Source organism: Heterocephalus glaber, unplaced genomic scaffold (genome assembly GCF_053883595.1).
Source record: "Heterocephalus glaber isolate CG9 unplaced genomic scaffold, H.glaber_assembly_v1.0 deba00001442, whole genome shotgun sequence".
In the NCBI taxonomy this organism is placed as follows: Eukaryota; Metazoa; Chordata; class Mammalia; order Rodentia; family Bathyergidae; genus Heterocephalus; species Heterocephalus glaber.
Genome location: NW_028258296.1, coordinates 49,356,584 through 49,381,427, shown reverse-complemented (window position 1 = coordinate 49,381,427; position 24,844 = coordinate 49,356,584). Strand labels below are relative to the sequence as shown.

Genomic DNA, 24,844 nt, shown 5'->3' with positions numbered 1-24,844 from the left:
ATTAGCCACAGCAATTAGACAAGAGAAAGAAAGAAAAGGAATAAAGATAGAAAATGAAGAGGTCAAACTGTCATTATTTGCAGATGACATGATACTCTATATAGAAGACCCCAAGAATCCCACCAAAACTCTTCTACACTTAATAACCAAATTCAGTAAAGTAGCTGGATACAAAGTCAACACACAAAAATCAATAGTTTTCCTCTACACGAACAACAGACTCACTGAATAGGAAATAGGGCAAACAATTCCTTTCACAATAGCATCCAACAACTGAAATACCTAGGAATCAATCTAACAAAATAAATTAAAGACCTCTTCTCTGAAAACTATAGCACTCTGAGAAGAGAGATTGAAGAGGATATCAGAAAATGGAAAGACATCCCTTGCTCCTGGGAAGGAAGGATCAACATAGTGAAACGGCCATACTTTCAAAATTGCTATATAGATTCAATGCAATCCCAATTGAAATTCCAGCAGCATACTTCACAGACCTTGAGAAAACAATTCAAAAATTCATTTGGAACAAGAAGAGGCCCAGAATAGCAAAAGCAATTCTAGGCAACGGAGACATGGCAGGGGGTATTACCAACCCCAACTTGAAACTATACTACAAAGCTACTGTGATAAAAACAGCATGGTACTGGAAAGGAAACAGACCTGAGGACTAGTGGAACAGATTAGAAGATGCAGAAACAATGCCAGACACACTCAGTCATCTCATCTTCGACAAAGGAGCCAAACACCCTTACTGGAGGAAAGATAGCCTCTCTAATAAATGCTGCTGGAAAAATTGGGTTTCAACTTGCCAAAGATTAAAACTGTACTTGTATCTCTCACCATGCACTAAATTAAAGTTGAAATGGATTAAAGATCTAAATATTAAAACAGAAACCCTGAACCAGCTGGAACAGAAGCTAGGTAGAAATCTTGAAGACATTGGTGTAGGAAAAGATTTTATGAACAAACCCTCAGCTGCCTGTGAACTAGCACAAACAATCAACAAGTGGGATCTCTTCTTAGTAAAAAGCTTCTGCACAGCAAGAGAAACCACCAGCAGTGTGAAGAGACAACCTACAATGTGGGAAAAAATTTTCACCTGCTATTCCTCAGACAAAGGTCTACTATCTAGAATCTATAAAGAACTTAACAAAATCAGACCTAGAGGCCTGGGATTTAGCTCAGTGGTTCTGCCGCCTGCCTCACAAGTGCAAGGTCCCAAGTTCGATCCCCGGTACCGAAAAAAGAAAAAAAAAATCAGACCTCCCAAATTTAAACACCCAGTCCAAAAACGGGCTTCTGAAATGAAGAGAAATTTCTCAAAGAAGTAGAAATAGAAAATAAACGTATGAAAAAATGTTCAACACTGATCAATCCAGAGATGTAAATGAAAACAACACTGAGATTCCACCTCACCCCAGAAAGAATGGCTGCTATGGTGAATTCAACCAGTAGCAAATGCTGGTGGGGCTGTGGGGAAAGAGGAACACTACTCCACTGCTGGTGGGAGTATAGACTGGTGCAACCACTGTGGAAATCAATATGGAGATACCTCAAAGAACTAGGACTGGAAGTCCCATTTGACCCAGCTATTCCACTGCTGGGGATCTTCCCCAAAGAATCATACCTCAGAATCATACCAGAGAATCATTACCACATATATTTGCACCCATGTTCATAGCAGCACAGTTTGCAATAGCTAAAACTTGGAAACAGCCCAAATGCCCATCCGCTGGGACACTGGATAAAGAAAATGTGGTTTTTTCATAAAATGGAGTACTACTCAGCCATAAAAAATGAGAAATTAGAGACATTTATAACTAAATGGTTGCACACTGAGGCGATACTCTTAAGTGAAATAAATAGGACACACATGTGTAAATACCAAATAGTTTCTCTAGTGTGAGAAACTGAAAGTGTAAATAAGGACTAAAAGGTAAAATAGATAATGTGAAATAGGAAGAAAAGGGGCAAAGGGGAAGTGGGAGAGGTAGAGGAAAGGAAAGAAGGGAATGGAATATGAGAAAATGAAAAAATGGAAACAAAGTCTTTGTCAATAGGGAGGGATGGAGGGGTTGAAGGGAGGGCAGGGGAAGGGGGAAAAATAAGAACCACGAGAGATTATGTAAAGGTGCAAATTTCCAATGATGAATGTCATTATATTGTATCTTGGTACCTAAAATGTACCAAGAAAATTAATTTTTTTTTTTGGTACTGGGGATTGAACTTGCGACCTTGCACTTATGAGGCAGGCGCTGGAACCACTGAGCTAAATCCCCGGGGCAGAAAATAAAATTTTTTAAAAAAGAAAAGTAATCAAGTAAGCAGGCTGGGGATTGAGCTCAGTGGCGCCGTACCTGCCTCGCAAGCACAAGGTCCTGAGTTCAATCTCTGTATCAAAAAAAAAAAAAAATCAAATAACAACAAATACTGGCATGGCTGCGATGAAAAAAGAAACCTCCTACATTGTTGGTGGAAATGTAAACTAGTACAACCACTAAGGAAATAAGTATGGAGATTTCTGAAAGAACTAAAATTAGAAATTTCATTTTACCTAGCTATTTCCCTTCTAGTTATCTTCTCAAAAGTTAAAGACATCATGCTGCAGTGATATATGCACACCAATGTTGAAAGCAGCAAAACTCATAATAGCTAAATGTTGAAAGCACCCTTTATTCCCATCAACAGACAAGTAGATAAGGAAAATATGGTACCTATACATAATGTAATATCACTCAGTTACAACAAAACTTAAATTTGAGACATTTGTAGGAAAATGGATACACCCAGAAAATATGTTTGTTTGTTTTTTTGCTTTTTCCGGAAAATACGTTGAAAGAAATCAAACACACACAACTTTAAATACCATTTGGTATCTCTCTTGAGTACAAATAAAGAGTAAAATAAAGGACTGATTAAAAAGAAACAAGGAGATCTTTTGCAAATCGGAAGGGTCCAGGAAAATGAGGGCTCGGGGAGGGAGAAGGGAAGTAAAAAGATTCAAGATGTCACTTACCTGTGCCAAATATGCACAATGAATTTAAACATCTCATAAACATGAACTAAAAATAAGAATAATGAAAATGGGGAAAGGAGGGCCGGGGATTTAGCTCGGTGGTTCCGGGGATTTAACTCAGTGGTCCTGAGTTCCATCCCTAGTACCAAAAAAATAGAAAATAAAAATGGTGAAAGGAGATTTTGAGAAGGAGCAGGGTGGAAGGTGAGAAGAGAAAGGGAATCCAACTATGGTATCCACGTTAGTTCAGCACTGGAAGATCCACACCAAACGTCATCATTTTAACAGAGGAAAGGAAAAAGTCATATGATCCTGTCAGTAGTTGGAGAAAAAGTATTGGACTAAATTCTACAGCTGTTCATGGTAAAAGCTATCAGGAGACTAGAAGTAGAACAGAATCTTCTCAACAGATCAAAGACATGTACTCCATACTTCCAGCAAAAATACCTTATATGAATGGAGAAGATACAATGATTTCTCCTTAAGATAGGGAACAAAGGCAGATATGTTTACTCTTTATCTGTCCATTAAACTTTGAAACCTAGGCCCCACCAAAATAGTCAGGCAATAAAATGACACAATTAGGATAGGATTGGCAAGGTAGAAGCAAAATATATGTAGATGAACTGATCATCTACAGAGAAAATACTAAGAAATCTCTAGGAGCCCCTAGAACTTGTATTTGAATTTAGCAGGATTAGAAAACACAAGTTATATATAAAAATTCAGATCTGTGTATACTTGCTATAAATGAAGAATTGGATATTGAAATTTAAAAGTTTTGTAGGAGGGGGCGGGGATTTAGCTCAGTGGTTTTGCCGCCTGCTGCACAAGTGCAAGGACCAGAGTTTGATCCCCAGTACCAAAAATTGAAGAAAAAAAAAAAGTTATGTAGGAGTACAAAGGATCTAGAAAAGTTAAAAAGAAAAAAAAGTGTTGGAAGACATTTAGTACCTAATTTTAAGACTTCTTCTAAAGCTACAGTAATCAAGGCAGTGTTGGTGTAAGGAAAGACATATAGATCATTGGAATAAAACAGAGAATCTAGAAATAGAACCACACATATATGGTCCACTGAGGTTTGAAAGATTATTTAACATTAGCTTTTTATAGAATATAAACTCAGTTCAAGAGCCGAGGAAGAGATAGTATTTTCAGCAAACGACACTAGAACACCTGGTATCCATATATAAAAAACTAACCTCAACCCTTTTTTACCATACATAAAAATAACTTGAAGGGATCTATGAACCTAAATAAGAAAGCCTAAAAGTATAAAACTTTAAGAAGAAATTATAAGGGAAAATATTTATGAATTCAGGGTAGCCAAGAACTACCTAGGATACAAAAAACATGATGTATAAAAGAAAAAAATTGATAAATGAAATTCCATTTAGAACTTTAAATGACATCATTAAAATGAAAAGTAGTCCTTAAACAGACCATATTTACAATGCATATAACCTACGACCAGAATATATAAAGAATTCTTAGAGGTCATTAACAGACAACCCAATTAAAAAGTAGACATAAGAAGATGATAAACAGCCAGTACAGCACAAGGAAAGGTGTGCAACACTAGAATCAGAAAAATACTAATCAGTACAATAACAAGACTGAATTATACACTCATTAGGGAGATGAAGTTAAAAGTTTTAAAAGCCTTGTCATGACTTTTTCTTTTTGTTGGCTTCTCCCCCTTTGCGTTTAATTTGTCACACCCAATGGATTCATTCTGCTGGGTTTCGTGGGGTTGTGATCCTCATTTTCTTTTCCTAGGGTACTGTCTAAAATTTTTTAGAGTGCCAGTTTGATATTCATGAAGTTCCTGAAGTGCTCTTTGTCATGAAAGTATCTTATTTCTCCATTAATTTTGAAAGATAGTTTTGCAGGGGACATCAATCTGGGTTGGAGGCTGTTTTCATTTAGGGCTTGAAATACATCACTCCAAGCTCTTCTTGCCTTGAGGGTTTGCATTGAGAAGTCTGCTGTGATTCTGATGGGCTTTCCTTTGCATGTGATTTGTTTCTTTTCTCTCACTGCTTGTAGAATTTTGTTCTTCTGTTGGATTTCTGGAATCCTAACTATTATATGCCTATGTGTAGATTTTTTTTGATCAAGGCTAGCTGGAGTCCTATATGCCTCACTTATCTGTATGTCAAGTTCTTTTCCCCTGCTTGGGAAGTTTTCTGCCATCACTTCTGTGAACAGTGTTTTTATGTCATCTGCATTGTCTCCTTTTTCTTCATTGACTCCAATTAGTCTTATGTTATTCTTTGCATCCTGTAGCAGCTGCTGGATTGATTTCTCATGTTCCTTTACAATTTTAAAGCAATTTTTCTTTTCCTGATCACTAATTGCTATCTTTTCTTCTCTATCTGAAATTCTAACCTCACACTGATTCATTCTGCTGCGCAAACTTTTGATAGAGTTTTTAATCTCCTGAAAATGTTTCCACCTGTTTTATGGATTTATGTTGGGATTCCATCATGTTCCTCAGATCCTCTATTTTTTTATCTGTGTGTTCTCTAGATTTATTAATTATGTCTTGCACCATGAGCAAAATCTTTGCTGTTACCTGAGTAATTATTTCTGATTTCATTTTTCCCAGATCCTCTTTTGTTGCCAGTTCAGAGAGTCCAGGTGGTTGAGTATCAGACTGTTCTATCTCATTTCCCTTTGGGGTTGCTGTAGGTGATCTAGAAGTCTGTTTTTGAGGCTTGTTTACGTCTTCTCATTTCCTCCGGGTAGGGTGGAGGTGCTTCTGGCACCCACGTGGCTCAGCTTCTCTGCCCTAGGAGCTTGGGATGGCAGCAAGGGAGCTTCCTTCTTGGTGGTGGGACCGGCCTAGCTTCTCTGCCCTAGGAACTTGGGATGGGGGTGGAGGAGCTTCCTTCTGGGTGCTGGGACCAGCTCAGTTTCTCTGCCCTAGGAGTTTGGGATGGCGGTGGGGGAGCTTCCTTCCGGGTGCTGGGACTGGCTCACCTTCTCTGCCCTAGGAGCTTGGGATGGTGGCAGGGGAGCTTCCTTCCTGGTTCTGGGACTGGCTCACCTTCTCTGTCCCAGGAGCTTGGGATGGCAGCAAGGGAGCTTTCTTCCAGGTGCTGGGACCAGCTCAGTTTCTCTGCCCTAGGAGCTTGGGATGGTGGCGGGGGAGCTTCCTTCTGGGTGCTGGGACTGGTTCACCTTCTCTGCCCAAACTTCCCATATTTTAACAAAGTTAACAACTTACAGATTTATGAAGTCCCATGAATCTCAACTAGAAAAAGTTACCTTCTTTCACATATTGCTTAAAAATCAAAGTTAAGGAGAAAATTTAGACAATATATTTGTGAATTTCTCCTTGGAAAACATGGATAGAAGAAAATAAAACAACATATTTAAGGTCCTGAAAGAAAAAAACTGTTAACCCACAATTCTATATGCAAAAATATCTTTCATGACTGACTAAAGATAAATGATATAAACAGAAATGAAAACCAAGAGAATGTGGAACCAGAAGAGATATACTATAAGAAATGGTAAAGAAAGTATCTCAGGCTGAAGGAATAAAAATATTAGAGGTAGATGTGGAATTTCAGAAAAAAATGAAGATGATCGAAAATGATATAGACTTCCAAGAAGACAGTAATCAGTAAGATAGGAGCAGTAAACAACAAGAAACTAGCCTCTCAGAATATTCAGAATCCAGATACTGGAAAATAACAACACAGGGAAGAAAAGTAGGACGGAAGTAGATTCCTTGGACCCAGGAAGGATCTGAAGGCAAAACTGGAGCCTACAGAGAAATTGAAGAGACAGACCACAATGCAGAAAAAGGAGGGGGCAATCTGTAGTGTCTCCCTGGCTCCTGGTAAGTGGCAAGAGAAAGGAAGATCAAATCTACAGAGACACAGGGAAAGTGAGCAACTCCAGAAGCCTTCAGGGAGAAATGACAGTAGAATGCAGCAGTGGGTGCCCAGCACTACAACACCTGGTGAGTGTCTCCAATCCAAGTATCTGCCATATTCCCTTGAAGAGCATGCCTGGTCAGTGCTATTTTAGGGAGAGGCCAATGAACCTGGGACTAAGAGTAGCAGCAGGTTGGCTTTAGCTCAGGGCTTCCACTGATAATCTCCAACAGTGACTAGGGGAGAGACAAACACAGGACACGTCCATGGTCAGGGAACTCTGGTCAGGCTGGCAAGAGACACCTAGTGTTAATAAGCTAAAAATAACTCAGCCCCATGCCCATAATCACAGGCCAGGTTCAACCTGAATTTGTGGATTTCAAATTCCCAAATCAGTACTCCACCCTAATCCTACTGCCAGTTTACAAAGATTACCCAGCACAGATGTGGGCTCTGACTGCCTCCCTTGTCTACCAATGACAGCAGATTCACACCTTGAGCAGGGGATGTAGTTAAACAGCAGAATGCACAGCCTGCCTGGCAAGTGTGAGGCCCTAACTTTGATTCCCAGTACCAAAAAAGAAAAAAAAAAGATTTACACCTTGAATTGGACACTGCTACAAAACTGTAGAATCACACAGAAGATTCTTTTTCTTTTTTTCTTTGCTTTTGGTCATTTTTTCAATTTTTGTTCATAGTTTGGGGGGGGGGGGTTGGTTGTTGTTTTGTCGGGGTTTTTTTGTTGTTGTTTTGTTTGGGTTTTTTATTGCTTTTCTTTTCGGGTATTTTTTGTGAATGTGAATTTTGTTTTTAGTTTTGTTTTGTTCTTGTTTTTGTTTTCTCCTCCTTTCCTTCTCACCTCTCCTCATCACCAATTTCCTAAGGCTTGGGTAATCTTCCTCTGTCCTTCAGCCTTGCTTTTAATCTCTTTTTCTTCTTTCATTTCTCATTTTTTTTCCTCTTCTCCCTTTTAAATTTTCTCCCCTTAAGATAAAAATCACTCTATTGAGTGGATATTTGTTGTATATAATATTCTGATTTATCTCAGATTTTGTTCTACATCTATAAACCTTGTACCTGGAGTTAAAGGTAGCAAATTATTAGTAGTCCCAGTTTGTCATTTTCCAGTCTGTGTTTGATTCTATTTTCATTACTGATTGTATTAATTTATACCAGGTGACATAGTTGTTGTGATTAATTGATCTTCCTTGTGTCCCAAAACAGTAAGTCAAGTTAGAAATGCATTCCATCCTGGGAGAACTGTTTATAAGTGATTCGTTTATAAGCTGACAAAATGAGTCTTACACAGTACACCTGTTAAAGTTCACAACTCAGATGTTCCTAAGTCAGAAACTTACTGTACCTAGATTGTGTAGAGGTCATAAACAATACTACAGCCTAGTACCAAAGAACTGGGTGCTAGGCCAACCAGGCTACAATCTTTCATCCCTAAAAAACAGAAGGGGCAGGATCCTGGAACAGACTTAAAGCTAAAAGCCATCTATGCCTAGAAGATATCTCTGAAAAGAAGTCATGTGCTTAAGAGGTCTTGACACTAGTAAACCTACAATAACAAACCTACAATAAGAAATTTGCAAGCCTCAACACAGAAAACCAAAATTTTAAATACACAATAAGAAATCATGGAAGCAAGATGTAACCCAACACCCCCAACTTGCCCAAGGCAAATCCAGGCGACACTGCAGTAGAAGAAATCCAAAGCAACCCACCTGAACTTTCTGAAATGTTAGTAGTCAAAGTAATAAAACAGATGAGTAAGTCTCTTGACAAAACCAAAACAGAAATAATTACACAAAAAAACATAAAGAGATGATGACCATAATGAAGGAAATGGTTAGCAAACCTAGAGTAGATACAGATTTTTTAAAAATAGAGGAGCTTAGGAAAGATAGGTAAGCCATGAAAGATCCCTTCTCCATTGTTGGCAGGAGTATAAACTGGTACAACCACTAAGGAAATCAGTGTGAAGATTTCTCAAAAAACTAAAACTAGAGGTTCTACTTGACATATTATTCCCCTTCTTGGTATACCCCTAAAAGAGTTAAAAGCATCATATCATATATGCATATCGATATTTATAGCAGCACAATTTATAATAGCTAAATCTTGGAAATGGCCCATATGCCCATCAGCAGATGAATGGATAAAGAAAAAGAAGTATTTATATACAATGGAGTACTACTCTGCCACAAAAAGGATAAACTTGAGACATCTTTAGGTAAAAGAATGCACCTTGATACCATAATTTTAAGTGAAATAAATCAGACACAAGTTTAAATATCACATTGTTTCTTGTGAGTGAAAAATGCAAAGGAGCAAAATGGAGGCTAGATATTGGCAAGTAGGAAGAGCATATTCAAATGGGAAAGGAAACAAAGGAGGGGAGAGGTGGAAGGAAAGAAAGATTAAAAAAGAAAAATGAAGGGGAAAAATGGAAACAAAAGGTTGAAAGGAGGGGAAAGCAATGGGAAAAAAAGAATTAAGATATATTATATACAGGTACAAATTTCCTATGATGAATGTAATCATTATGTATGACAATATGTATAATAAAACATACTAATAAAAATATGTACTAATAAAAAATAAAATTAAAACTTGCAAAAAATGATAAAAGACCATTTATTCATCTTAAGTTCTTTAAAAAAACAAAGCTGACTAGGGATGTAGCTCAGTGGTTCCACACCTGCCTGGCAAGCTCAAGGTTCTGAGTTTGATCCCAGTACTGAGGGGAAAAAAAAAACTATTTAGACCAAAACTATTAACACTGTCTTGTAAAGATGTAAATATATGTAAGTCTAACACATACAGCAATTCCAATATAAAGGGATATAGTCAAAAGGTTTCAAAATTTTTATGAATTCACAATAGATAAATAATGGATGTTATAATCCCTAGACTAATCACAGAAATAAATCAGTGAAGTATAGATAAAATATCAATAGATACACTAAAGTGAATATTAAAATATAGTTGAATAACCTAAAGATAGCATAAAAATTAAACAGGGGAATAAAAACAAAAGAAACAAATAGAAAACAAGTTTCAAAATGATCAATCTAATTGAAATGTCAATATTTAAACAATTTTAAAGATATTAATGGCTATCTTACTTTTCTCATAGCTGGAATAAAATTCCCTATACCCACAAGTTAAAGAAAAGGTTTACTTCAGCTCACAATTTATAGAGGTTTCTGTTCATAGTCAGCTGGCTCCAAGGCAGGACAGCATGGCAGAGGGGCATCAAAGAGAAACAGTTTATGACGAGGCAGGTAGGAGGCAGCAAAGCAGCAGCCTGCCTTCTTTCTGTCCCTTTATACTCCAACCAGGCTACAAGCCAATTGATTGGTGCCACCCATACCCAGGATGGGTCTTCCATTATCCACACCCAGAACAATGCTAAACCAGTTAGTGGACTAATTCAGTACCACATATCCTTAATCCCAGTATCACATCCTTAATCCACATTCACATACTCTAGATCCAGCCATCTCCAAAAAGCCCCACCTATGAGCACATGAGGCTTAGGAGGAACATCTAGATACAAGTCATAACAATGGCCTAAACTCTCCAGAGATTATAAGAGTAGATTTAAAAAAGGAAGACCCACTTTTACATACACTACAAGGGGTGTTCAAAATATATGGTAAATGTTTAAATTTTTCAAGAATGTATTACAGTCAAAGACACACTGCCATTAATCACCCTCAAAATACTTCCCCCCACACACACTTCAAAAACACTTGTCTCATTGTTCTTGGCACTTTCTGAAGCAGTTTGGGAAATCTTTTCTCTATTTACAAAGTGTGATAAAATACAATGAATGTTGTTGTTGAATGCCATCCAATGGAAAGGTAGTCTTGCAAAAACATTATGGTATGTCTTCATCCACCTTGTTCACCAGATCTGGCACCATGCAACACCTGGCTCTTCATCAAAGTCAAAATAACCATGAAAAGTAAGTATTTTTAATCAATTCAGGAAATCAAGGCAGCTCCAATAGTGCAACTTAAGACAGTCATGAAAAAGGATTTCCTGCAGAGAAATATATAACTGTATGTGTTTACCTGCATGAATTTTCAACAAGTACACCTGTGTGATTAAGCAGCTATGTGGAGAAGCACAGCAGAAACACATCCCAGAGGTCATTCCTTGTGTTCCCTTCTAATCACCAAGAGGGATCATTAAGCTTTCTCATCTAGATGGATTTGCCCATTTTTGAATTTTATATAAATTGAATCACTATGAAAAGAAAAAAAAGGATTTCCTTGGGAATAAAGAGTTCAAATGGGAAGAGGAACAAGGGAGGAGGAATGGGGAGAGGGAGGAAGGGAGGGAAGGAGGGAGGGAGAGAGGGACGGAGGGAAGGACAAGAAAAAAGTGAAAATAGAAAAATGGAAACAAAATTTTTATACATAGGAAGGGGAGACAGCTTGAGGGGGAAAATGGAATAAAATAAAATTTATTAATAAAAAGAAAAAGGATTTCCAGAACTGTTTCTAACAGTGGTGTGCAAGAAGGGATTAAGTGTGTGCAAGCAAGGAGGCATATTTTTAGGAGGATTAATGCCAATGTGTCTTTTACCTTAACAAATATTTCAAATTTAAACATTCACTAAATTTCTTATTTGTATGTATTTACAGTACATGCATTTTACAACCATCTTGGGGAGTAGGTACATGTACATAATACAACTTGCTTCCTTTTTTTAATCCTCTCCCCCATCCCTCCTCCTCTAATTCCCCTTTCCCCATTTTCTTTCTTACTGATATTATGAATCTCAGTGTGTGTTTACAGCATATAATGTTTACATTCATTGAGGTTATTATGTTCCTTTACATGGCATATCTTTATTTTACTTATTTCCCTTTTCACTCATGCTTCACTCTTGGTCTCTTGAACCCCCTCCCAAGTGCAAGAGATCCATCACCTTGTCTCCTTCTGTCCAACCTCTGTTGATCTCTTTGTACTCTGCCTTGCTCAAATGAGAGACACCATATGGCTTTTTAAACTGGTTTATTTCATTCAACATTATGTTTTCCAGGTGCTTCCATTTTCCTACAAATGTCTCAAATGTGTCCTTATTTATAGCCCAGTAGTATTCCATTATATATAGATACCATGTTGTTTTTATCCAATTATCTGTTGACCAGTATACAGGCTGCTTCCAAGATTTAACTATTTAACTGTGCTGTTATAAATATTGGTATGCTTGTATCACTGAGGTATGATGTCTTAAGAATTTTGGGGATGATACCTAGAAGACTGTAACTGGATCATGTGGAATTTCTAATTTTAGTTCTTTGAGAAATCTCCATACTTATTTCCATAATGGTTGTACTACTCTACATTTCCACCAACAATGTAGGAGGGTTGTTTTTACACCACAATCTAGCTAGCATTTGTTATTTTTTTGATTTGTTGTCATTCTTTCTGGAGTAAGATGGAATCTTATCACAGTTTTAATTTGCATTTTTCTAGCAGTCAGAGATGTTGAACATTTTTTCATATATATGTTGGTAATTTGTACTATTACTAAAGTGTCTATTCATTTCATTTGCCCATTTCTTGACTGGGTCTTTTATTTTAGATGGTGCTTTTTTTTAGTTCTTTATATATTCTAGATATTAAGTCTTCTGAGGAGTAGCTAGCAAAAATTTTTTCTCATTCTTTAGGTTTTGTCTTCACTCTAATTGATCCCCTTGCTGCAAGACAGTTTTTCAGGGGGTCAGGGATTTAGCTCAGTGGTTCTGTCGTCTGCCTCGCAAGCACAAGGACCTGAGTTCAATCCCAGTACCAAAAAAAAGAGAAAGCTTTTTAGTTTGATGTAATCCCATCTGTTGATTCTCGTTATTATTTCTTAGGCAATTGCAATTCTGCTTAGAAAATCTTTTCCATTACCTACAGTTTCAAGTGTTTTACCTATTTTATTTTCTAGTAGGTTCAATGTTTCAGTTTTAATGTTAAGATTTTTGATCCATTTTGATTTTAATTTAGTACACAGTGTGAGATATGGGTCCAGTTTCAATCTTCTGCAAGCAGTTATCCAGTTTTCCCAGCACCACTTGTTAATAGGCTATCTTTCCTTCAAAGCATACTTTTGCCCCCACTGTCAAAGACCAAATAGCTGAATGTGTCTGGGGATGTTTCTGTATCCTTTATTCTGTTCCATTGATCCATATATCTGTCTTTGTTCCAGCACCATACTGTTTTTATCACTATTGCTTTGAGGTATTGCCTGAAGTCCTTATATATAAAGATATGTACAAATATGAAAACCAAAAGAGCTTAAAAGATACACCATGTAAACAATAAGCATAAGAAACACAGACTGGCTACAATAGTACCAGTTAAAACAGACTTCAACACAAACAAGTATTATCAGAGATAAAAGGGCATTGGTTATGATCAATACATCCATTTGTCAGCAAAGATATAATAGTTATACTAAATAAATGCCATATAGCAGAAATTCAAACTATATATGCAAACACTGACAGAATTAAAGAGATAAACAGACAATTCCAAATTCACAACAGAAGATTTCAATAGTATTCTATCAATAAGTAATAGAATTATACAAATCATCAATAAAGAAAAAAATCAATAAAGAATACAGGTTTGCATAGGCATCATCAACCGACTGGATCTAACTGACATTCATAGAATACCCTACCTCACAATAGAGGAATACTCACTCTTTTCAAGTGCACATGGAACACTCATTAAGATATACCATATCTTGATTTACAAAACAAACCTAATCCAGAGATGGTGGCACATGCCTGTAATCCCAGTATTCTGAGAGGCTGAGGCAGGAGGATGGCAAGATTGAGTCCAGCCTTAGCAACTCAGCAACTTAGTAAAACCCTGTCTCAAAATAAAAAAAAGGCTCTTTATATAGCTCAGTGCTAAGGCCCTAGGTTCAATCCCCAAAACCCAAAAGAAACAAACAACCTTAACAAAAATAAATAAATCAAAGTATATTCTCACCATAATGACATTAAACTAGAAATAAATAATAAAACTAAAACAGGAAAATCTCTAAATACATAGAGATTAAGCAATCAACATGTAAGTAATCCCAAGGCCCAAGAAGAAATTCTTGGAGAAACTGGAAAATACATTAACATAAATTAAAATGAAAAAATCAACTTATCAAAATTTGTGATATGCAGCTAAAGAAGTGTTTGGAGGGAATTTATGTAGTAAAATCTTTATAGAAAATTCTAAATAATCTAAGCTTCCACATTCCAGAAAAAGAAAAATAAATTCAAAGCAAGCAGAAGGAAGGAAATAATAAAAATAAGAACAGAAATTATTGAAATTGAAAACAAAAATATAGGGAGAATGAAACAAAAAAGCTGGTTATTTGAAACAATAAATAATAAACATCAATCAAGACTGACAAAAAATAACCAATATCAGTAACAAAACACTAGACTCCAGAGATATGAGAATAACAGGGAATGCTACAAGTAGCTCTTCACAGAAATTTGAAAGTTTAGAGGAAATGGACTAATTTTTTGAAAATAAAGAAGGTAAACTTAAGGGCAAATATATCAGAGAAATAGAAGACAGTCCAGAAACAGACCCACACAAATATCTCCAGTTAATACTTATATTAATTCATAAGACATAATGGTCTGTAGTTTTCTTGTATTGTCTTTAGTTTTGGAGGTAAGGTAATGCTGGTCTCTTAAAATGATTTAAGATGTACTCATCTCTTTTCTATTTTATGGAACATATTTTGTAGAATTGGTGTTATTTCTTCTTTAAATTTTGGCCCAATCCTCTCCACAATGCTGAGCTGTTTTGTTGTTTGTTTGTAAAAGTGCAAAAATGGAGAATGAAACACTGTGCTTGATTAATTCAAAGCATTTAAATCTTACAGATCTCTAAAAATATTTTCTCACTTCTCCCACACTTCCCTCAGCTACCATCAATTCTATGGTTATTGTGATTGCCTCCTCTTAATTACTACACTTTATTAAACTAGTCCCAATACTCCAGGCCAAATGAGCTTTCAAAGTGCAAATCTGACTAAGCCATCCACTGCTGAAGTTCTTTACAGCTCCTATTATTCTTAGAATAAATACAAAATTCTCTTGATCCCTACAGGTCATGAATTGCCAGGCTAAAATATTATAGTGGTACTTTGGTTCATAACCTTAATTCTCTCCATATTCTGGTTGCAAAGCAAACTGGACAAGACCTCAAACAAATTTCCCCAATCAGGTCAACATTAAACCTAACACCACTGAATTTGATTTGGTTCTCGTCCAACTTGGTTTGCGAAAAGAATCATGAAAAGAGTCAAGTTTGTGAATCGAAGTACCACTGTATCTACTTTTGCCTCATCTTACACCAGACTTTTCACTCCATCTTGTACTCACCTACTCCCTTCCACAAAAGAACCTTTGCATATTTCCTATACTTGATATGCTATTTCCTCCTTCCCCTGAACAATATTTGTTCAAAAAGGCTTCTCCTAAACTAACTAGTTCAAATTCCTTTATTATAGGTCTCATAGGACTATAAACCAATCCCTTATTCCCCTTAATATCATTGTGATAATACATTTGAATAACTGTATGTAAGAATGAAAATATGATGACTATAGTTCCATGAAAGTAGGCCATTACTTATTGTCCCTGATATTCTCAGAGTATAGCATTTTTGGAATTCAAAAAGTGTTTTTCAAATGAATAAATGCATCATCTTATTTATTCCTCACAGATATCCTATTAAATATATATCAATTATTACCTCTGGGGGGAAATTGAGAAATGAAGAATTTGGGTAAATTTCTAGCTCATAAAGCTGCAAAGTAAAGAGCTAGAGGGATATTAATTACAGCATTCTGATCCTGAGGACCAAGATACTGGTTATGCACTATAGCTATTTATATATAACAAAATGCCAGGCTAGTCTTTGCTCATAATAGAATCTTTATATTAAAGACAATGCTTTAGAATTCATGCAACAAATGTGGACAAAGTGCTTAGAGAGTACTGTATCAATCAGTGTACTAAATACTATGGTCACAGAACATAGGGTCTTAGCAGTTATTGAAGTATACATTCATTCCACTCATAAATCATATACAATATGCCGGGCACTATGCTAAGTAAGGAAGAGTTTAAATAGTAAATAAACTCTTAAATAATTATACTGAAAATAAATTAACTTCATTTGTGATAAGTGTTGTCAAGAAATATTCAGGGTGCTATGGAAATAAGCCATACAGAGACTTAAACCTAGTCTGGTCTATCAACAGGCTTCCTAAAGCAATGACATTTAAGCAGAGACTTGTATGTGCATTAGCAAATATTAAATCATTATTATAATAATCATTACAAATAATCATTATTATAAGTTACAAGAGTTAAAGCAACTCAATGGAGAAAGGATAAGCATTTAGAAATAATGCTTCCCAAAAGATAGAAGAACTAGGAGTTTCAAAATCAAGTAATGAGATAGGTAAACACAAAATCCAGTGCCTATAGTTATAAACAATATTGTCCCCTATATGGTAGGCCAGCAAACCATAGCTTGCAAGATAAATTCAGCCTACAATATCTCTTTGTAGATCTTTGAGCTAAGAACAGTTTTTACATTTTTACAAGGTTAAGAATAAAAGAGAGAAGCAAAGGAGGTAAAAGGAGAAGAATAAAAAATTACAGCAGGTCAAATATAGCTCACAAAGTCTAAAATATTTACCAGTCTTCTACAGAAAAACCTGCCAGGCTGGGCAAGTTCAGTGGTAGAATCTGGCCTAGCATGTGCAAGGCCCTGGGTTTGCTAGGGAGCATGCACATACTCTCACACAAAGTTGCCAACCTACGTGCTCTACACTATAATCAATTAAAGTATAATAAAGCCTTATTCTACAAATTCAGTAGATACCTGAACAGTACACTTCAGTACTGAACATATCATGCACTTCTTTTTCAAAACTGGGTCTCTGTGGTACAACACCCAAAAGTACTAAATTTATAATCAACTACAGAATACATATATATATATAAATACATATATATATTCAATCTTATTTAAGTGTGCTATCAACACATATTTAAATAATATGAATAATCGAAGAACAGTTAACAAGGTGTATAAAATTGATAAGATAATATTGTAGCTTTATAACCATTTTTTCATATTTTAGGTGAAAATTAGTATGAAACATTTATATTGTGAGGTTCTAAGTCAGTGGACTCAATATTATTTTAAAAAGTAATTGCTATATATTAATAGAAAAGACTATATACTTACCAAGACTTTTTTCAATTCTTCAACTTCTACTTCTGTGTTATTTTTAAACTTAGTCATCTCTTCTAAAACAGCAAAAGAATACATATGTATTAAAAGCTGAATTAAAAGAATAGGAAAAAGCCAGGGATTTAGCTCAGTGGTTCCGCCGCCTGCTTTGCAAGCGCAAGGTCCCAAGTTCGATCCCCAGTGCCCAAAAAAAAAAAAAAGAATAGGAAAGGTGAGAAAGGAAATAATGGCATCTAAAGGAAAAAAAAAATCAAAAGAGATATATCAATGCAACTAGAGCACTGTGAAGCATAGAAGAAGCATACAAGGAGTCTAAAGCAGCTATGCAAAAGTAATATGGCAGTAACAATTTTATAAACTTAATTCCACAGCCAAATGAGCCCAAAATACATAAAGCAAAATAAGCAATAGGTTTACATAAAATATATTTGGAATGAACTCAGCAAATGCCTTTACCTTCAATTTATCATTATCTAAACCTACCTAGCCTCTAAAACTTTACTCCAAACTTAAAAGAAGTGATCTTTTCTCAAGCTATTAAAACACTGTACTATGGATTTTGACATCCCCGCCTCCTTTAACACCTCAGCTGCTATATTACCAATACACACCTCTCTAAATTTAAAAAAAATATTTTATTTCTATTCCCCCTAAATATTCCATTTGAATATAAAAAATTATGTAATTAACCTTCCCACTCTTTCAAACTATTTTCAAATTTCTCATTTTGTTTTACAAATTTGTTTGTCAGCTATATGTCTCTTTATTGCAAAACTAATGCCTATCTCCATGGTATTAATAAAATTATATTCTCAAAGATCAACAATAGGCCAGGAGTGGTGGTACATGTCTACAATCCAGCATGAAACTAAGGTCAAAGGAGTTCAAGTTCAAACCCAGCCTAGACAACTTACAAAGACCTTGACTCAAAAAATTTAAAAACAGCTAGGGATATAGGTCAGTGGGAAGGTCCTTGGTTCAGGTTCAATCTCCAGTACCACAAAGAAAAAAAATTCAGCAATAACCATGATGTGATATAATTCTCAGTCTTCATCATGGAGCCTGGTTGTATCTGATACTATTAACTACTTCCTACTTTTTTCCTTTGATTATAAAGACCCAGCATTATTCATTTTTCATATTTCCTCTTTACCTCCTACTCCTGTTCTCTTTGTAAATAAATGTTCTCCTTGTCACCCTAAGCAATAGTGGTTTACAATGCCTTTCTATACTTTCATGAATTCAATATTATGTTAAAGAACTGAAAAATCTTGCCCAAATCACTCACTTTTTTCTCTTTTCTTACATTTTTATCTGCCAACAGAAGAAAATGCATTGTCTGAAATATTACCTCTCCTTAATGTTAAGTTATTAACTATTGGAAATATAACAATTACTAAAACTTTCTCATGCTGTGCATTTTTTTAAAACATCTGTAGTAACTGTCCACCATCTTTAAGAAAAACAATCATAAAACATGCAATGTCAATACAGAATCTAAAAGAAAAGCCTGTCATATGTAAAACTTAATCAGAAAGTTTCATTTTAGGTAAAAATACTTAATCTTTAAAAACTTGAGGACTAGTCTAAGACAATGGACTGAAAAGTTTACTTTCTCAACTCAATCTTAGAAAATTAGGGAAAAAAAAAAAGAAAAAAGGAAAAAAGGAAAACATTACCAAAACAAGACAGATAACCATTAAACCAAGCAACTAAGGAACCCTTGGGGAGACGGGGCATACACTAATTCAATGAGGCCAGGTAGAACAATTAGACTAGGTAATCACACCTCCCACCACAAATTTTAAAGCAAAAATTCTGGGAAGTAGGATCAAAGATACTACCATGTCCCAAATAGCTCATAATCCCCAAGCAAGACAAACATTCCCTAGACCAATGGTGCCAAACCTACGGCACACATGCTACAATGGGCTATTTGTTATTACTGAAAGCTCTACAAGGTTCACCATCACTGCCCTACACCAAAAGACAAGCTACCAAATCTGCCTCTCCTTGCACCTCCCACAAGTTCCCACAATCAAAAGAATCATATTACAATTCACAGGTATATGAAGATGGATTCTCAAATGTTTAGATGAATGAAACATCAAGTACCAACCTTATGTGAAGAAAAACAAAACCATGAAAGAAAGGCTCCAAATTCAACTAAGAGAAAAACTAAAATTCAAATAGAAAAGTTAATAGAGCAAACAGAAGCAGTATTTTGCTAAGCATAATATGATACAACAGGACAGTATGTCTCAGATTACCTATAGCCCTTGAGAATTTAAAATTTGGCAACAGAGATTTTAAAAACAGTAAAATAGAAACAGTTAAAGAATAATTAGCAGGGGAGAGACCAGAAAACCTTTTCCCCGTATTTAGGAAAAAGAATAAGAGAAAAAATATAAAACAAAGTTTTAAAAAATACACATGAAGGATAAAGAATTTCCAAAGTCTTTCCATCAAGAGGTCCTGAGAACAGTAAGATTAAGAAGAAAGGAGGAAACAACAGGAAAAAAAACTTTCAGAGATTAAAAAAAGATAAACTATCTTCAAATTAATGAGCCTTCCAGAAAAGGCAACAAAAGATAGTGATATGATTCTATTTTTAAATGATACTTTTTCATGCCTGGACCACTCAAATAACCTGCAATCCCATTTGTCTGTTTTCACTCTTTTCATCACTAGCTACCTACCACCACTTTTTATGTGCCACATAAAAAATACAGGGAGCCCTAAAAAAAGTATAAACCATGTTATGTCATTCCTTTACTTAAAATCTTTCAATAGTTTTCCTTTAGGGTCAAGATAAAATTAAAATTCATTTTTTGACCCTACCTAAATTTTCACTGTACTCATATCAATTTCTCTCCATATCACTTCTTATACTCAGTCACAAAGACTTTCATTCAATCACTTAAATGAAGCAAGCTCCTTATACCTCAGAGCATTTCTCCATACTTTTCCCAGACTGAAAAGTTCTCTCTAACCCCAAGTTTTATCTAATATTTTAAATCTCACTTATTTTTTTATGTCTCAGTTGAAGGCCACATCTGATCACCAAATCTAAACTGGCCACTAGTACTTTCTTATATTGCATTCTTTTGACTGATTTTTTTTTTTCTGGTACCAGGGATCAAACTCAGGACCTTGTGCTTACAAGGCAGGAACAGCACCACTGAGCTAAATCCCCAGGCCTTATATTGCATTATTTTTATTTCCTTCATACCACTTAGCCCAACCTGTAACTGTTTATTTGTGATTATTTGTTTTATCCTAAGTAGAATGCAAATCTCATGAGAAAAAAAAATTATATCTATTTTGTTCCTAATACATACAAGCCTAAATCGGGAATAAATGTCTTCATCCAACAGCTCTATTACATATTTAGTCATCAAAGCAGAAGCGTTAGAACACACTCAAGGAAGAATATGTTACATAGCCAGATTGAAAGCAAAGATGGCTGCAGAAACAGAAAAATGATCACAGCAGGTTAAAAAAAATGACCACAGGAATAAGACCCATTTAGAACAATATTTACACTCAACTGAGGACGGGAGGAGACACGTAAGTACCAAAGTGAATTATATCAAGTAAAGAAACTAGGAAAACATGAGCCAAAATAAATCTTTCGACCTGGAAGGGCTGATGGGAGGGAGGGAGCCAAGCAATCATTTGACAAAGATTTTATATTACAGTTGGTTTTAATGTACTTTGTATGCGATACCCTTACTCTTTAAGCCAACAATGAAAAGGTAGCTAATATTAAAGAGTTTAAACTTGGTAATGAGATAGCTCTGCAACACCGAATAATCAGTTATGGTTTTTTTTTTCATTTTGGGGGGTTTTTTTGGTACTGGGGATCAAACTCGGGTCCTTGCGCTTGCGCAGCAGGTGGCAACAAAACCACTGAGCTAAATCCCCGGCCCAGTTATGTATTTTTTAAAGGAACATTCTAGCATCAATATACAGAATGAGCAAAAGGTATATAAAACTGGAAACAGACTGATTTTCAAACTACTGCAGTTAGTACTGGTCTAACATGTCTGGTCCAGCTCTAACATCAAGATATAAAGAGTAAAGCACATGCTGTATCTGAGGAGAGCATAGTTAAAAAGTGGTTTTAGGAATGAAAAAGTGGTTTTCAGATTGAGATTGCTGAAGGGATGACAGAGAAACACTTTATAACCAAAATGTAAGCCTAAGAAAATGCCATCAAAGGCAGAAAGTAAAGTTTAGCCAGAAAATAAAACAGTAAAACTGAGGGCTATTGGGGTAAGAAAGCTTATAAAATGCAAAGCAAACAGAAGCTGAGTAAATACAGTGAAGGATAAGTAAATATGCGGACAAATTAGAGTAACCTGAAGTGTCATTTGATGATTAATCTGATATAGTTTGTGTTTCATACACATACATGCTTTGCTAAGCTAATAGAATGTGCTTAAACTCAAAATCTGAGAAAATGAGAATTTGAACTGTTCTGAGTCTGTGAGTATGAAAGAAAAGAGAAAGATTCAAACGTTTTGATACATTCCTGTAATCCCAGCACTCAGAGACTGAGGCTGGAGGATCGCCGCAGGTTCAAGGGTAGCCTAAAGTACATAGTGAGACCCTGTTTCAAATCACCACCACTCCCCAAAAAAGACAAAAGTTGTATAAAGCTAATCATGGTAGCATGCATTTGTAATGCTAGCTACTTGGGAGGCTGAGGCCAGAAGATCACAAGTTTGGGGCCAGCCTGGGCAATTTAGTGAGATCCTGTCTCAAAATGAAAAATAAAAAGGGCTGGGCATGAGAGTGGTAGAGTACCTCAGGGTTGAATCCCCAGTGGCAAGAAAAAAAAGTTATTTAGTAGTTAGGAACCCTCAAATTAGTTGTATTTTATAAATTACATATTAAGAATTCGAAATAGTAGCACTAGATTACCAGTTAGCAGTGATGCACAAGAGAAACAAGAAGACAGAATATCCTCCAAAATTTGTAATTTTGATACTAAACTATTAGTCAAAGAAGTAAATAAACTATTACCCAAAGAAGTAAATAAATATGACTATTAATACTACTCTCCTACATACATTTTCTATACTCCATTACCCTCTTTAACTATCCAAAGCCTCTCTATACTTCTTGTATAAAGCCTTTCTTAACTCTCTCTGCAGTCTACATTGCTATCACCGGCTTCCTCTTGCCATCAGCAATAAGACTCTCCATAAACAAGAAATTTATGAGCATTCATTCCAAGTATATAAATATGCAAAACTACAAAGGCATATTTATATTTTATACAACATCATAATATAAGCATGTATTATATTATTCATTATAAAACATTAAAAATAAATAGAAGGTGAAATTCTAATATTTTCTTCCCTTTCTAACATAATTCTTGGTCATCCCTCATATTCCATACCATTGCTTAAATGGTTTTATATATTCAAACTTTCTCTTTTAAGAATTAGAAATTTCTCAAGGGCATCATGTTTTACTTACATCATAGTACTCAAAACTCTCATAGTACTCAAACATCTCATAATGTATTGCTCTAATATGAGAAAATCACAAAATGCAACTGAATTTGTAGAGGACAAATAAGTCAATTAATTTCAATATTAGACTGAATTTTTATAAATATTCAATAGAGATATCTTAAGGAGCACAATTACTCCTTAGTTTACAATATTAAACAATTCCAAATAAAGTAAATACATGTAGTGGTTTAAAACAGTACTTTATGCTCTGAAGAAAGATTTTTAAATTGGGTAAGGAATGCATTTCAAACCATTCTAATATAAAATAATCCCAAGAACAAAATTATTTGATTTGTATAGTACAATTTTGAATGATAATGAGTTCATCAACAACAGAAAATTAATTATTTCAAAAGAAAAAGCATACATGTGGTTCGAGAGTTCAACAAAACAGGCTTTACTTTTTTGTCATCTTTTTGAGACAGGGTCTTGGTATGTAGTTCAGGCTGACCTTGAACTCATGCCAATCCTCTTGCCTCAGCCTCCCAAGGGCTAAAATTATAGGTGTGCATCACCATGGCTAGCTACTTCTGAAATGTTAAGTAAACATTTCAGATTCTAAGTAATATTAGTTGTAATTATTTTACTTATACAAACTTTCAAAACTAATAACAAAGCTTACAGAAAACTGAGGAGATATCCTAGAAAAATACCTATCCATTCATAAAATTAATTTATAAAAATAATCCTTTCGTTGAAATTAGAAAAATATATTTTGTATCTTTTTAATTCTCTACATTTGCAGATACGCAGATTTGTAAGTATTAAGCATGAATCATTAGAATTAGCTAACTAGGGCCGGGGATTTAGCTCAGTGGTTCTGCCACCTGCCCCGCAAGCGCAAGGACCCAAGTTCAATCCCCGGTATCAAAAAAAAGAATTAACTAACTAAATGGTTGCAAATTCACAAAACAATTACAGAACCTCTTTCTTTTGGTCATGAAAGTTACTACATATTAACAATACTGTATGATAACATAGGACCACATTTTCCTATTACAAATAGTTATTAATCCAACAAGATTAAGCAATGAAATTTTAAAATTTACTTAAAATATAGCATACACTTCTCACTAAGAATTATTAAGGACACAAACATCTCTTAGGCTTCCTATACTTCTCAATATCTATGAACTACATAATAAAACTGAAGTGTTTAAGGTTTAAATTTTCTCTATTCAATTATGTTCTTATAATTAGCCAATGTTATCAAAGGACACATCATTGTAAATCTTACCCAGCTCACTTGATTTCTTCTGAAGCTCCATGGTAAGTATTTTCAGTTGATCTTCATCTTTTTCCAATCTTGTAAAAATATGTTATTTTACAATGTAAAATGTTCTTTTAGTCAGACTTCATCTACCATAAAAACTAAAACTAGTACAATAAAATAATACTATTATAAATACATAATTTCACATTAACTACATCTACATAAAATCTTAAGGCTTACTAGTTATAATTTATCTTTACTGGTAATCAAATTAATGCATCCTAAAATTCTGAAAAAGAATGAATATGTAACTACTACTAAATTCTACTTTAGGAACACCACATAATATGTATCATTTTCTTGACTCCTCTGGATTTTTTCCTCAAACTATAAAACTGAAGTACTAGGCCAGATGAATCTAAGATAACTCACAATTTTAAAATTTTAAAAGTTGTCAACATAGGTCAATAAAGAATGTGTAAGATTAGTGTAGCTAGAAAAGCTAGCTTTTCCTCCCTCTCTATGCACAAACAATGGGTAAGAAATACTGGTAGACTGTCTTGAGATGATACTGAAATATTGTCTTGAGAGAAAAATTTATTCCTTTTACTCTGTTAAAATTACCCCCAATGTTAAATTGACAAAATAATTACATCCCAACAGCTTCATATATTTCTTTAATGGAAAGTCATGAAAAACAGAACCAATCTCTAACACTCAAGTTTTAGACAAACTGCTATTTAGATGAAATGCATACAGCCTATTTTATATATAGTTAAGCAAGGCCATTAATTTAATAAGCAGAGAGTACTATCTACTATATTCCAGGATAGTTGCTAAATTTATAAATCCGAAAAAAGGTTACAGACTCCAGTAAAATAAACTCCCA

The 24,844-nt window shown here is 35.0% G+C and overlaps 1 protein-coding gene across 11 annotated transcripts in view; it reads right to left on the bottom strand.

The window, feature by feature from the left end:
* Sycp1 (synaptonemal complex protein 1) overlaps positions 1–24,844 on the bottom strand; it is a 161,937-nt gene that overhangs the window by 96,005 nt on the left and 41,088 nt on the right. For all 11 annotated transcript variants that reach the window (XR_002397970.2, XR_002397969.2, XM_087213300.1 and 8 more), the window contains exons 15-16: positions 23,980–24,047; positions 17,206–17,267 (exon numbers count right to left, since the gene is read on the bottom strand). Coding sequence is in view for 9 of the 11 variants with exons in the window: in XM_087213300.1 (XP_087069426.1) it covers positions 17,206–17,267; positions 23,980–24,047 (130 nt within the window). In the remaining 2 variants the exon portion in view is untranslated. The remainder of the gene's footprint in view (positions 1–17,205; positions 17,268–23,979; positions 24,048–24,844) is intronic.